This window comes from Cucurbita maxima, unplaced genomic scaffold (assembly GCF_002738345.1).
Source record: "Cucurbita maxima cultivar Rimu unplaced genomic scaffold, Cmax_1.0 Cma_Scf00001, whole genome shotgun sequence".
Lineage (NCBI taxonomy): Eukaryota > Viridiplantae > Streptophyta > Magnoliopsida > Cucurbitales > Cucurbitaceae > Cucurbita > Cucurbita maxima.
The window spans coordinates 6,203,677-6,217,551 of record NW_019272017.1 but is presented as its reverse complement, the minus strand read 5'-3'; the positions used below and the strand labels follow the sequence as shown (position 1 = coordinate 6,217,551).

Here is a 13,875-nt window from a genome sequence, read left to right as displayed (position 1 = left end):
TTAAATTTTTTTTTTTTTTTTTTTTTTTTTTTTTTTTTCTCAGGGTGTACTGTATTCTAGAAATTTAAATTGTTTGAAAGAATTTTATGATTTATGAATATTATTTTTAGATTGAGATTGTCTTTTTGTTTGATCCTATAGGATAACTTTAAAAAGAATTATCATATTTTAATTATTGTTGACAACTGATGCTGATTTAATTATAAATTATGATTATTAAGATTGGGATTCAATTTATTGACATCTCACAAAATTTTATCCATGACATTAGAAGAAACATAATTTGACGCCTTCAACAACTCTTCGAATTGTGGAAATTGAATGTGCTTAAATATAAAAAACTAAAAGTTAAATTCAACACTTCAAATTTTCAATTCCAAGAAATAGATAGGAATTCTTGAAACATAGGCCGATTGTGTAATGATAGGAAAGTTTGCTAAGTATATCTTTTGCGATATACTTACAATTCGTTAAATTAAAAAATCGAACACATTTGACAAACTCGGGTTTTTATTACTAATTCCTTAGTTCACTATAATCCGAACACAAACTACACAACTCTGAGCAACCCAACTCCAATCGTTAGATCAAACGAGTGAGCAAATCATTCCAATCAAGTTCAATACATACTTCTCAGCTATATTCCCAGAGCCCACAGACTAGTTCCTGACAAATTCTAAAGCTTCCTGTTTCTCACTTCTTAAGCATTTCATAAGTTGTGGAGTCCATGTTCACCCTCCGACCGAGGCTAATTATATCAAAATTGTTTGCATTTTGGAACTGAGGAACTCTAAAATAAGTTATCTTCGAAGAGAGTGAGACACAACAAAAACGTGGAGAATGTAGTAAAAGGAGAGGACAATAGCAAAAATCTCAAGCATTCAAGGCAAAACTGATCCGGAATTTCCCTCCTCCACTATTAAATGTCTGGACATTGTTAATTCACTGTAAGGTCATCAACTTTTTCCTATTGCTTGAATTTACAGGAGCAGTCTAAAAGTAAGCATTTGTGTAAAACATATAAAACAAAAGGAATGGAAAAAGAAAAAAAAAAGGAAGAAGATTTGAACACTAACCAATCAGTGTATTTGGATGGGAAAGTTATTAAAAAGTAAAGCCACCCAGGAATTCAGTAGAAAGAAAGAAAATCAGACAAAAGTGCTTCTGGAGCTCAAAGTAATGTTCTAGTTGAAAGAGGAGCTGTCTTCAATCATATTCTTGTTTATTTATTTTTTTGTCAAGGGCCACATGGAAATATGAAGGAGCTAGCATGCTGTATGAGAGCAGAAAAGCCAGGTTTTTGGGCATGGTTTGGTTCTTAAATCTGATCTTTGTCTGTAGAGCCACACAGCTGTTGAAAAAGATGGCTAAATTACTTGTTTTTTTAATTTCAGGTGCCTGGTCTAAGAATCTTAGATTAGCATTTAGAAAGGAAACTTTGTGGTTTATCCCTTTTACTCTAAGCTTCAGAATACACTGTTGTTTTGCTTGAGTTCTACCTTCTATATCTATTCCTTTTGGAATAAAGTTCAATGTCTCAGCTAACCTAACCCTTTTTTGTTTATTTGATTATAATTTTCTGCCTATTGTTTTGTTTGATAGAATAAGAAACATTTCACCCAATTTCAGTGATTTGCAAGCAAAGTATGACCCAATGAAAAAGAAGCAAAATTTCACTATTTTAAATTCTGAATGGTTTTCTACATCACTATAAAAGAATAATACCAAAGAAAGAGACCAGACTATTTTAGTGCATTCTTTTGTAGTAGCACAGTGAAAAGCAATGAGAAATCAGCCACACACAAACAAATAAACAAATAAACAAATAAAGAAAGAAAGAAAATAAAACTAGTTCACTAGGTGTTAAAAAAAATCACTGAGAATTAATAAAATTGTGATATGGGTCAATGCTGGTCCAAGCAGAGTGGCTCCAATTCTGTTCTAATTTCCTATTTGAATGCATAGTTTATTCTCTATAGACCTGATATAAAGTCAAGCATCCTCAGTTGTAAAGGTGCTCCTACCCTTGAATCACCAGATAAAGCACGGTTTCATATAAGCAATTCCAGAGAGAGAGAGGGACTTACTAGATATGGCTTTTGACATCCCATCTTCTGATCCATCAGATGATGACTATATAGACATGGAAATTGGTTCATACACCAACTTTCTCTGCGACTCCAAAAGCTCTCCGCGCCAATCCAGGGAGTTCGAGTTTCAAATGTCTATGAATTCTCGGGGGAGAGAGCCGACGACTTCTCCAGCTGATGAGCTCTTCTACAATGGGAAGCTTCTTCCCCTTCATCATCCCCCACGCCTGCAAATGGTAGAGAAACTCTGGCAGAAGTCTAGTTCTGATTATGATTTCAGAAAAGACACTTTTGAGGAATTCAGCACTCCGTTAACCACTTCTATCAATACACCTACAGCAACAAGTACTCCTTTTGATTCTTGCAACATTTCTCCTTCCGAGTCCTTTCGGATTAGTAGGGAACTTAACTCAGATGAATATTTTCTAGAGTATTCAGCGGATGCGAGCTATTTGAATGGTGAAAGCTCAAAAAAGTCCTGGACTAAAAAGCTTAAACGTTCTACACTTGGTCTTAAGTTGAAAGCTTCCAGGACTTACATCAAATCTTTGTTTACCAAAACAGGTTGCTCAGATGAGTCCTGTGCAGTAGCTGCAAAGATTGCAGATGAAGGATCAGCTTCAAAAGCCAATGAATGTTCAAAAAAGGGCGCCAAAGTGGAAAAGAGAAAGCCCTTTGGACCAATTTCAAGCTCCATCTCCAATTCCAACAAAGACAAAGGCAATACGGAAAGCAGCAGTAGCAATAGAAGATCATTCTCATTGGTCATTAAGAGGCAACCAAACATCAAACCATCTTCTGCATCATTAAATCCCACTTCCTCTTCATGTCCAAACAATTCGAGCGGGTATTACCTGAAGAGATGTGGCAGTGTGAATTCAGAGATTGAGAACTCAATTCAGGGTGCAATTGCACACTGCAAGCAGTCTCAATCTCAGCAACCATTGCGTTCAAGGAAGACAGTTAGTGAAGTTGGAATTTACTTATTATCATCCTCCAGCCTTACAGTTTCTGATGATCAGGAAAAACCAGAACTTTGCAGGGGCTGATAAAGACTGATAGAGATCAAGAAAGTACAGACATAATATATTAATGACATCTTCTTCTTCTTGCAAGATTCCTATCTTGGGTATGCTATAAGTCAACGCAAAATGTTGTTCATGGCTATCTGTAATTTGTACTGTCGAGTACAATATGTAGAACTGTGTGAAAATGCAACATAATGTCAGTCTTAACCAATTTCAGTAACTATTTCCGACCTTTTTATTAGATATGTCCAAATCTCCAATAAATAAGGACCAAAGTCGTCCTTCTATGTAATCAACCAAATCCATAAAGCTGGCTATACATTGAAGAAAGCCCCTGCTTATCGCACTCATGAGGGCAAAAATTTCCATTGTGTAGGAAACCATCATTGCTTTGGGGACGCTTTTATGTTAGGTATCGTAAATTAGGTAATGTGCTTGAAATTGTGAAGTCCAGAATTGGAATGCCTGCACTTAGAATATACACAGGCTTAGTTCTCATAAATCCAGATCACCGAAGAAAATCCTACATTATTCATTCTCGTGCAATGTAATGTAGAATCTCATGCACTCTCCATTAATCTAGCTCAAATTCACACAACAAATTGACCTGAAAACTTCATTATTCTCTAGATATCGTCGAGCAATCGCGAATTCGACCTAATCAATTCATCGAGTTTCAATTAGTAAGGCGCAAACTACACTATCCAGAAACTAAACTAGAAGACGGCAATGCATGCTACTTTCTTCTCGATCAACAGACCGTAGAGTGGAGGCTCAAAGTTCAAGTAATCGGAAAAATCGTCATATTTTCTAAAGAAAATCTTTCGATAATCAACAAACTTACAGTTATCTAATCATAGAAAAAGAAACAATCAGGCCTCCGAACAACTAGTTATCTGCCTCCCAAAATTAGAGCAGCGACGATACGCTTTGAGAAATCGAATATGGAAAAAGGAAAAGAAAAGACTAACCTGAAGCAAGCGCCGTGTTCACAGCCATGAAAATGCATCACGCACTATCTAGTGTATCGCAAATTAATTGTATAATGTGTTGTAGATGAAAATGCATCACGCACTAAGAGATATGAGTTCCGGATTCCCGTTCTAACACGTAGAGCCAAAAACGGAAACTAGATTCAAATTATAGAACCATATTAAAAATCTAAAGATTCCACTACAATTTAGTCCAATTCCTTAATTAATTTGTGACAAATTTTGTATTATTTCTGTAGATTACGTACATGACTTCCTAAAATTATTTTTCTTAGTGTTGCAATTCCTTTCTCTCTTCTATCCCTCCATGAAGCATACGGCGGATGCTGAGAGCAGAGAATCGGAGGCGTCCACGAGGCGGACTCGCGGGTGGCCTGGTGGAGAATTTGATCACACCGAGAAGGGACAAAATTACGGGGGCGTTCTGTAAGGAATAAAACTCAAGGGTGTCGGAGCAGTATTGTCCCACATCGGTAATCTCTGCGTGTTCGAGCATTCCCAGAGGTATAAAAGGAACCAGCCAGTGGAGGGACAAATCACGGAGCCGTGCGGTGAGCACAGAGCGAACTATTCTTTCGCCTTTTACTAAAGAATACCGTGTGCTCGCCGCTCCAAGCGGCATACGCCTATTTTTGGAGGGTCCATCCTTTGGGGTGGTCCCTACATTACTTAGTCTAAATTATTTAATAAAATGAATTTAGTCTAAATTTAATAATAAAATTTTTCTGTGTATTATATGATGATGTTGTATGGATTGAGGGGTGTACGGTAGTTAAATATGAATATATAAAATTCTACATTTTCTGCAAATGGGTTTTGAAATTTTCTTGTCTTCATGTTTTTCTTATTTATTTTTGTATATTATATGATTACCCTTGGTCGATAATATTTGTGCGGAAATTTAATATAAATTACAGGAGGGGCCTTCCTTCAGTAATGTATCTAGGTGACAACTAGATTTGAAACTTGTTAGGAGAAGTAAGAACTAATATCTTTTGTGGCGCATACTTCGGGTGATCATCACCATCACCACCTGCACCTCACATCTCGGCACCACCTGCACCTCACATCTCGGCACAGTAGAAGGTAACATGCCTGCTGTCTCTGTCTCACATCTCGGCACAGTAGACCTGCACCTCACATCTCGGCAGAAGGTAACATGCCTGCTGTCTCTGTCTCACATCTCGGCACAGTAGACCTGCACCTCACATCTCGGCACAGTAGAAGGTAACATGCCTGCTGTCTCTGTCTCATTCAACTATATTTGTTCCTATAATCCATAGTCTAACAGAACGCAGCAGCGAAGGCCAACCTACCCATACAGCCCACAGGGAAGATGACACTATTGGCAAAGGCCGTTTGGCGAAAACGCTGCAGGCGCAAAGCGTGGTAGGCCTACACGGGGAACATAGCATAGGCAAAAAAGGCAGCCCATACAGTGGAAGAGCTAAGGGGAGACCGGGTCATTTGACGAAAATAGAAGGCATTTTACCATTATAAAAGGACCTATGAAGTAAAGGAGAGGGAGTGAGGAGTAAGAACTAACATTTGATGCCTCCAATTCCATCCAAATTTATAGATAATAAATTAATTATTATTATTATTATTTTTTATGGATTTGAACTCATCCAGGATAAAAAAAATTTAAAAAAAAAATTAGAAATTTATTCCATGTTTTAAAATAATATATATTTCTTTTAATGTTTATAACCTAGTAGACACCAATTTTAAAATTAAGAACTTAAAACTAAACTACGATTTTATTAGTTTTTGTTAAAATGTTCGGTGAATACGTAAAAGCGATTACCCGCCCGAGAACTGAGAAGCCCAAAAAAGATGGTGAGAATTCACGTCAAACCTTGCGACGATTCCGGCGGCAACGAGTTTCTCTACGAGTGTCAGAGCAACTTGTTGATCGAAGAAGTTACTTCGGAAGTCGTTCACATTTTCAATCTCCAATCTCAAATCCATCGGCTTGTTTCAGAACTCCAACCCCGTCTACTTCCCCTTTATGGCGATCCCAAAGGTTTGGAAATTAGTAATTCGAACAAATAGTTTCTCTTTTACCCGATTATGTTTCTTTCTCCTTTGTAATCATCTTGTGATGACTGTGATGTGAAGCTACGCCTCTCTTGAGAGCTTTATCAGAAGCAAAGTCGTACGCGTCTAAGGTTTCTCTCTATTCCCTTTTTCTTGTTCGGATGATGAGAAAATCGCAGAAAGTTCTGTTGTTTAGTTAACCTAGATTGTGGAGCAGAATAAATGCAAAATCATCGTGATTCCAAGTTTTTTCTTGTTGGATTTTGTGATTGACGTCCAGGCATTTCATGTGAAATCAAAACTATTTTAGCTTTAGAGAATTTTTTTTCTTCAGAAAAATGGAATGCTGTGCCTTGTAGCCTATTCTTCTGAATCTTTTAACGAATTGGTTTGTTTTTCTAAATCTTTCCTCATTTGAAATCAGAACTGTTTGAGCTTTGAGAGAGAACTGTTTTCTATCTTTTTTGCATCTTCTCATTAATCGATTTGATATTTAGTTTTTCCCTTATTTGAAATCAGAACTGTTGCTATAGCTTTGAGAGTAAAATTTTCTTTTCAAGAGAAGGGAATGTTGTAATTATTAGTCTACTCTTTTGCATCTTCTCATTGATTGATATCTATTTTCTCATTACAGGACATGGTTATCCACAATAGGCCTCTATCATATCTTGTGTTGAGACACCATTTTGAAACTATTGAAAGGGAATTGGCTGCAAAGTTTGATTTATTGGGTGTTTCTGGTTTCACTCACTATCAACAACTTTTATCTGGTATTTTCATTTTTCTCCCTTTTCTTTTTAGTTCTCTACCTTTTATATTGTAACACATAGTGGTTCTGTTTTGGTTTCTATCAGTTCTATATTATTTTAGAGTTTCTGAACCTTAATCAAGATCCCTTCTTAAGTTTGTTTGGGGTTCAAACTGACAAACTTTATCTCAACTGCAAATATGTGTGCTCGATCCAACGTGTATCTTTTTTCTTTTTGTCAAATTGTTAGTTTGGTCCTTTAGCACAAAATTGCAACTGACTCAGAAAACAAGAGCCCATAGCATAATGGTGTTTACTGCTTGTTTTTAGTTCATGTGCACTTGAGATATGAACTTTTATGCAATGTTAACATGAAGAATATCTGGTTCATATCAATTCCCCAGAGCAACAATATTAAATTTCAAGGAAAATTATGTCGAGAGAAGTTTCTAGGGACAGCTCTCTCTTAAGAATACATTTTCCAATGCTCTTGATAGAACCTGAATATATTGAAATATAAAAAATTACTGAATTACAATTTAACTCGAGTAGTTAAGGATATTTAGTTCTGAAATATAATTTACCATATATATATATATATATATATCATATTTGATCTTTTATGATAGACAAATATCTAGCCATATCCATTTATTGCTCATATCCTTTGTAATTTATTTAATTATCTAAATGATTATAAATAGAGAACTTTCACAACGGAGTGGTGGTTTTAGCAAATATTCTCACTTGGAACCTCTCCACTCTTGAGATGCCACTCAAGCATAAAGCCAGTGAACAATTGTCTACCTTCATTCCTTCCCTTTCACTCTATTTGTAATAAAACAACAACTCCTCAGCAAAATATTAATATACCCTTAATAGCTCATAATATTCCCAGTTCTATCCAAATAGCATTTCTATCTGCTCTTTCATAGGATTATACTTAGTGGAAGAGATTCATTCACACATCATGTTCACTAATTTTTTTTAACTGTTGCTCAGAAATTAAATTGCTTTGTTTTAGTCAACCTTATAATTCTCAATGAAAGTGACTAGAAACGAGATTGTCTATTATCTCACCTTTCAGATGTGGGAATTCTTAATGAGGATACGACTCAGCTAAAATTAGCAGGAAAAGAGCTTATGAGGGAGAAACAACTCAGTGATTATATTGGAAGAAATGAGAAAACTAAGGTATTTCGACATTATACTGTAAAATCAATCTTTTTTCTCAATATAGATGATTAGTCACTCCAGTTTTCTATCAGATCGTTCTCAACCTACAACAAAAAATCATGCCCCCGAGTTGAAGGCTGGTATTTCGAAGATGTCGACTTACGAGAGCAATGTGCTTGAAGGTGTTCTATAAAACCAGAGTACCTCTCTGTATCCCCCACATGGTGTAGCCCAAATCTCTGCTTGTTAGGTGAAATTTGCGGCCTTTGATACTGAAGGGAGATGGAAGGACGGACAAGATTTTGTATGTCGTGAAGTAGAAAGATCTAAATATTTTAGCCTTCTAGTTCTGCAACTCCTGAAACTCATTGTTGGCTGTGATGTACTGTTTCATAAATCACAGATGGATTTTGGATCCTTAGCAAAATCATTGTGTAATCTGTGCTGGCTTAATAGTTCCCGTGTTTAGTTGATTTGAGGGGTGATATTATCTCAATTGCTTCTCTGATGAATTCATTATGTAAGATCTGAGAAGTTTAGGTTCTAAATTTGTTTAGGGTTCAAAACACATCAATGGAAATTCCGGGAAGACCAAAGTAGTAAGATAATAAAATTACGATCATTTAGTCGTAAATTTACACTTAAAAAATAATACAATTAAATAATCTAAATTATGTAACAAAATTAATTTGCAACTCAGATTGATGTGGGGAACCACTCGAGAGAGGCCCCCTCCAAAAATAGGCGTATGCCGCTTGAAGCGGCGAGCACACGGTATTCTTTAGTAAAAGGCGAAAGAATAGTTCGCTCTGTGCTCACCGCACGGCTCCGTGGGGAATCAGGTCTACGTTGATGGCTTTATATAGGCGCAGGAGAAATTCACTCTGCGACTCTTTCCGATGTGGGATTTTAGGCCACAGTATTATTGTCTTTTTCATCTTTCTTTCTATTTTTGAGGGAATTCCAACCTCTTTTCCTTTTTTTTTTTTGTTAACTACTATTTTTATTAAGTATTTTAATTCTTTTTTACTAATGATACAATCTATTTATAAATTTATATAATTATTAATTATTGTACAAGTTTGTAAAATTTCTCTAGAATTTTTACAGCATCAAACATTGGAAGCAAACTATTAAATTATTGAAATAAGCTCTTGTTAGAAAATAATTTTAATGACTTTATTTTTATCCTTCAAGTTTTCTTTAAAGTGTGTAAATAGGTCCTTAAAAACTTATTTACTCAACTAATGTAAATAGGTCCTTAAAAATTTATTTACTCAACTAATCTTTGGACTTCTAATGTTGCAGATCCTTGGACTTCTAATTATTTACCCAAATAAAGTACAAATGATAATACCTCAAAAGTTCAATTAACTTACAATAAGAAAAAAAAATTCCAACAATGATATCCTTCAAAAATATATAAAAGAAAATCTCCATATAAATTTATATTGTAGTTCAAACAGAAAAAAAAAATATATATATATATTTATTCCACCAGTAACGGTAAAAAAAAATTGCAAGTTACATTATTTAACAGTGAAATTGGAAACGGCTTTAAAACATTTATGATATTAACTGTAGGGACCCAACCCAAAGGAAGGACCCTCCAAAAATAGGCGTATACCGCTTTGGGCGGCGAACACACGGTATTCTTTAGTAAAAGGCGAAAGAATAGTTCGCTCTGTGTTCACCGCACAGCTCCGTGCCTTCAGAAAGATATCTCATTGGCTTTATATAGGCGCTGGATGGATCCACTCAGCGACCTTTTTTCGATGTGGTAATTTCAATTTCCAAGGATATTATTATCTTTTTTCAATTTTATTTATTTATTTATTTATTAGGGCTTTCCAATTTTATTTTGCTGTTATACAGGTACCATGTACCAATGAGAAATAGCCACGTCGGATCCCATTCAACAATAGTCTATCAGATTATTCAACTTCCTTTATAAATAATCAGAATTTGTCTAAACTTTTATTTATATGCTAAGATCTCACTTACACTTGAATAATAGATCAATTTTTACAGGAACAATTATATGCATCAATTGTATTTATTGAATTCTACCGGTGCATACTGCACTCCAAAAATCACGCTTTATCTTGAAGTGTTTCATTAGGTTGGTATGAATTGTACTTGTTGAACTCTGAAATATCTCTAGAATTAAAAGAGTTATGTCACATGGAAAAAAAAAAAGATGATGATTAATATAATTTTTTTTTTAAAGAAATTCCTTTAAACATTTATTTGTCACTCTTTAATATTTAATAAATAAATAAAAATCAACATAGAAAATTTTATAACTTGAAATTCAAGATCATGTTATAAATCATTTACATGGCTATAATATACAACGTGCTGCAAGTATATACGTTCTTAAGTTATGGGTAAATCTAGATTTAAATTTATACTAGAGATGAGAAATGCATTAAATCACTCAAATAAGCTTTTGATAAGCACAATTTCTTGGCAAATTTAGAAAATCAAAGATATGCACGGATAAACCTAAAGTAATCAACTAAAGAGAGTAAAATAAAATCTTATTTATACTTAGGTTTAGTTGCTATAATGAAGCTACAACTCATATATTTATATTTAAAGAGTGAGCTTTTCATTTTGGAAAAGGTTTATTTTTCAGCCTTTTTCTCATATATTTATATTAAAAAAATAATATTGTCATCTACCCCAAAGTTTTGCTTGGGTTTTGATGCCCCTAAACTCATGCTAATAAAAAAAGAGGCGTCCTTTTAATTAATTAACAGAAACCCCATCTAAAACACCATTAAAGCACAATTCTCCCAGTTCTTGTTTTCAACCTTCATGAATTCTCCGTACTTTGTCATCGTCCCGTTCAATGCCAGTAATACTTTAACCATTTCAATATTAAAAACCAGTTACAATCAGTTTAAGACTGTATGGCAGCACCACTAGAAATTTCTTGCTATAAAAGTTGTGCTCATAATATAAAACTGACATTAAAAACAACCATGTCAGCTTGATGAATCATCAAAACCATAATCTTCTTGATAAGAGAAAATAGTGATTCAGAGTGGAATATATTAAAAGTAAGAATAAAGATACTACCATTAATTTGAATAAATCTTAAAATGAAAAAATAGATTTCCAACTAGGATTGTTGTGGGAACCTTACCCGAAGGCGGAATCCCTCCAAAAACAGGCGTATGCCGCTTGAAGCGGCGAGCACACGGTATTCTTTAGTAAAAGGCGAAAGAATAGTTCGCTCTGTGCCCACTGCACGGCTCCGTGATTCAGAAGTCGACCGTGGTTGCTCTTATATAGCAGCTGGCCAGGTTCTTCACCTCACTGAGTTCCGATGTGGGAATTCCACCTTCTAAGTTCTCCCTAGTTTCTGTCTATGAAAACCCAATAGGATGCGAACGTGAGATCACTCCCAGTTTCTATTAACTTATTTTATAATAATACAAAAATATTCCGAATTTGTTTTCGGAAGAGTAATAAATTTCGTTTTTATTTATGTACAGATATTATAAATTTATCATCAACATCTCCCTAGGAAAAAGATGATTCTAATGCTGACGGTCATTCCTCAACAATTTTCTCCTCGAACAAAGTACACTATAAACCTTCTCTTAGGCTTATGGAGCTCTCGAACAACCTTCTCTTAATCGAGGCTCGACTCCTTTCTTTGGAGCTCTCGTATACAGTACATCATTTGTTCTACACTTTGGTCACTTTTAACTATACCTTCGAGACTCATAATTTTTGTTCAATATTTGAAGATTCTATTGTATTTATTCAGTTCTTTATTCAGTTTAGGACAAGATTCTAATAACATGATAGGATTTTATTGTCATGGTATGATGCTAATCGGTTAGATACCATGATAAGATAAGATTCTATTGTCATGGTATGATGCTAATTGGACCCCTGTATCGAACAATGAACGATCCAGAAACTCCATAATTCAAAGCCAATCCTCCAGAATAAATAAATATATCAACCAATGAGATTGATAAGTACTTGGAAACTATTAATTTACTAGATATCCATTATTAATAAACATTCACTTAAATTGATGTAGGAGCCACTCTCGAAAGAGGGACCCTCCAAAAATAGGCGTATGCCGCTTGTGGCGGCGAGCACACGGTATTCTTTAGTAAAAGGCGAAAGAATAGTTCGCTCTGTGCTCACCGCACGGCTCCGTGAGTTTGGCATCCAAGCGCCGCCGCACTTATATAAGCGCTGGATGGAATCACGATACCCAGTTTTCGATGTGGGATTTTAGCTCCCAGGTTCAGATAAAATAAAGCGATGATTGCATATTTATGAAAGGTCACCATCCAAGTATGTAAAGGTGTAATATATATACAGAGAGAATTTATATTCTTACAAATATTATGTAAAAAATACTTATTTTTTGTTAATATCTTAATATCTTAAACTTTGAATTATGATCTCATTTAGTCCTTTTAAGTTTCAAAATTTACACTTCACTCTTTATATTTTTCATCATGTACTCACTTTTGATATCCTTGATGGTAATATGTTAATTAATTTATAAGAGTTAAATAAGTTCTAATTAAATTATTTTTATTATATTTTCATTATTAAATTAATTTTAGAAAATCAGATATAGATAATTTAAAATTAATTAAGTGAAAGTTCACATTAAATACAAAAGGTAATATAACATAATATAAATTTAAAAGATAATTTAGATTAAAGATAAATAAAATCGACTAGTGAATTATTACTCAGTTCTCACCAAAACTTTCCAAATCTTTTGCTCAATTTTTAAAGTAATTCTCTCTTAATAATTGAAATTTATTAATGGGTATTTGGATTTTATTTGTTCAATCCAGAGAGGGACTTGTGAATGTGTTATTTTGTTGTTGACTGTATGCCACAGACTTTAATATTATGTTTGCTTATGAGTTTTTTTATATATACTTTTTTAGTTCTCTTCTAATTTTTTATTTTTTTAATTTTAGAGGGAATTTTAAAATATATTTTGATAAGTGTTTTCTAGGGAAGTTTGAAATAAGAAACTTCCATGTTCGAAGATCTTGGAGCTTATTCAAAGAAATAAACGTTTTGAGTTAGAAGGCAACTTCTAATACTAATAATATTAATATTTATTAAAAAGATTATAAGAATAAAATAATTACTTGTAAAAAATGGGGCGGTGAGAATAGGGACTCTATGATGGGGTGGTTAAAGAATAGACATATGCATGTCGATTAACATAGCCACGAATAAATTTAATACATTTTACACATTATTGAATTTTCAATTATTTTTAATAATTTTGAAACTTAAAATTGATGTTGGGCCCACTCCCAAAGGAAGGCCCTCCAAAAATAGGCGTATGCCGCTTGAAGCGGCGAGCACACGGTATTCTTTAGTAAAAGGCGAAAGAATAGTTCGCTTTGTGCCCACCGCACGGCTCCGTGCTTTACCCAAACAACGTTGGCGGCTTTATATAGGTGCTGGATATGTGTCCTACAATGAATTTCTTCGATGTGGGAGCTTGTCAGCAAGTTATATCAATTTCTTTATAAAATAAGAATTCCCATTTGTTAAAAACTGAAAATTCATACGCATTGCAAAAAACACCTCTTCTTGAGTAATAATTTATGGTTTTATTTTAGTTTTAATTTGAAACTTGTAATGGGCTTATACACGATAAAGAATGATTTGCTCGGAAAAACATTTTGTAACCTAATTTAATTAGTTAACACATATTTTCGATCTAAAAAGTTAAGGGAATCAAATCCTTCTACTCCCATTTCCTTTTTTTTTTTTTTTTTTTTTTT

The 13,875-nt window shown here is 34.2% G+C and overlaps 2 protein-coding genes, 1 long non-coding RNA gene, 5 other non-coding genes and 1 pseudogene across 9 annotated transcripts; 3 read left to right on the top strand and 6 right to left on the bottom strand.

Annotated features, from left to right (window-relative positions):
* Positions 1–492: 492 nt before the first annotated feature.
* On the bottom strand, positions 493–4,825 carry LOC111489387. The gene is made up of 2 exons (XR_002719369.1): positions 4,090–4,825; positions 493–748 (listed from the first exon to the last, which is right to left on the bottom strand). It is a non-coding gene; the product is annotated as an uncharacterized LOC111489387 (long non-coding RNA).
* On the top strand, positions 1,901–4,773 carry LOC111489379 (probable membrane-associated kinase regulator 4). The gene has a single exon (XM_023137574.1). It carries the CDS (start codon positions 2,093–2,095, stop codon positions 3,137–3,139), a length of 1,047 nt encoding a protein of 348 aa, XP_022993342.1. The 5' UTR covers positions 1,901–2,092; the 3' UTR covers positions 3,140–4,773.
* LOC111494155 lies at positions 4,653–4,768 on the top strand. The gene has a single exon (XR_002720133.1). It is a non-coding gene; the product is annotated as a U5 spliceosomal RNA (small nuclear RNA).
* A 1,051-nt stretch (positions 4,826–5,876) lies between the features above and the next one.
* Positions 5,877–8,494, top strand: LOC111488970 (UPF0769 protein C21orf59 homolog B-like). 2 transcript variants are annotated; one of them, XR_002719307.1, is made up of 6 exons: positions 5,877–6,136; positions 6,232–6,281; positions 6,785–6,920; positions 7,986–8,092; positions 8,167–8,324; positions 8,357–8,494. XR_002719307.1 is itself a non-coding variant. In XM_023136944.1 (5 exons), exons 1-5 carry the CDS (start codon positions 5,947–5,949, stop codon positions 8,206–8,208), a joined length of 525 nt encoding a protein of 174 aa, XP_022992712.1. In that variant the 5' UTR covers positions 5,877–5,946; the 3' UTR covers positions 8,209–8,494. The 2 variants fall into 2 exon arrangements, 1 of the variants encoding a protein (XP_022992712.1); XM_023136944.1 differs by having other exon boundaries at positions 8,167–8,494.
* Positions 8,495–8,786: 292 nt separating this feature from the next.
* On the bottom strand, positions 8,787–8,902 carry LOC111494175. The gene has a single exon (XR_002720139.1). It is a non-coding gene; the product is annotated as a U5 spliceosomal RNA (small nuclear RNA).
* Positions 8,903–9,660: 758 nt separating this feature from the next.
* LOC111494186 lies at positions 9,661–9,777 on the bottom strand. Its single transcript, XR_002720142.1, has one exon. It is a non-coding gene; the product is annotated as a U5 spliceosomal RNA (small nuclear RNA).
* A 1,447-nt stretch (positions 9,778–11,224) lies between these two features.
* On the bottom strand, positions 11,225–11,339 carry LOC111494198. The gene has a single exon (XR_002720146.1). It is a non-coding gene; the product is annotated as a U5 spliceosomal RNA (small nuclear RNA).
* Positions 11,340–12,141: 802 nt separating this feature from the next.
* Positions 12,142–12,259, bottom strand: LOC111494168. Its single transcript, XR_002720138.1, has one exon. It is a non-coding gene; the product is annotated as a U5 spliceosomal RNA (small nuclear RNA).
* Positions 12,260–13,394: 1,135 nt separating this feature from the next.
* Positions 13,395–13,507, bottom strand: LOC111494180 (annotated as a pseudogene).
* Positions 13,508–13,875: the final 368 nt, after the last annotated feature.

Excerpts from the sequence above, each read along its gene's own strand:
- LOC111489379 (XM_023137574.1), top strand. The coding sequence starts at position 2,093 with ATGGCTTTTGACATCCCATCTTCTGATCCATCAGATGATGACTATATA.
- LOC111488970 (XM_023136944.1), top strand. The coding sequence starts at position 5,947 with ATGGTGAGAATTCACGTCAAACCTTGCGACGATTCCGGCGGCAACGAG. Across the intron at positions 6,282-6,784 it reads CAAAGTCGTACGCGTCTAAG|GACATGGTTATCCACAATAG; the intron begins GTTTCTCTCTAT and ends TTCTCATTACAG. Across the intron at positions 6,921-7,985 it reads CTATCAACAACTTTTATCTG|ATGTGGGAATTCTTAATGAG; the intron begins GTATTTTCATTT and ends CTCACCTTTCAG.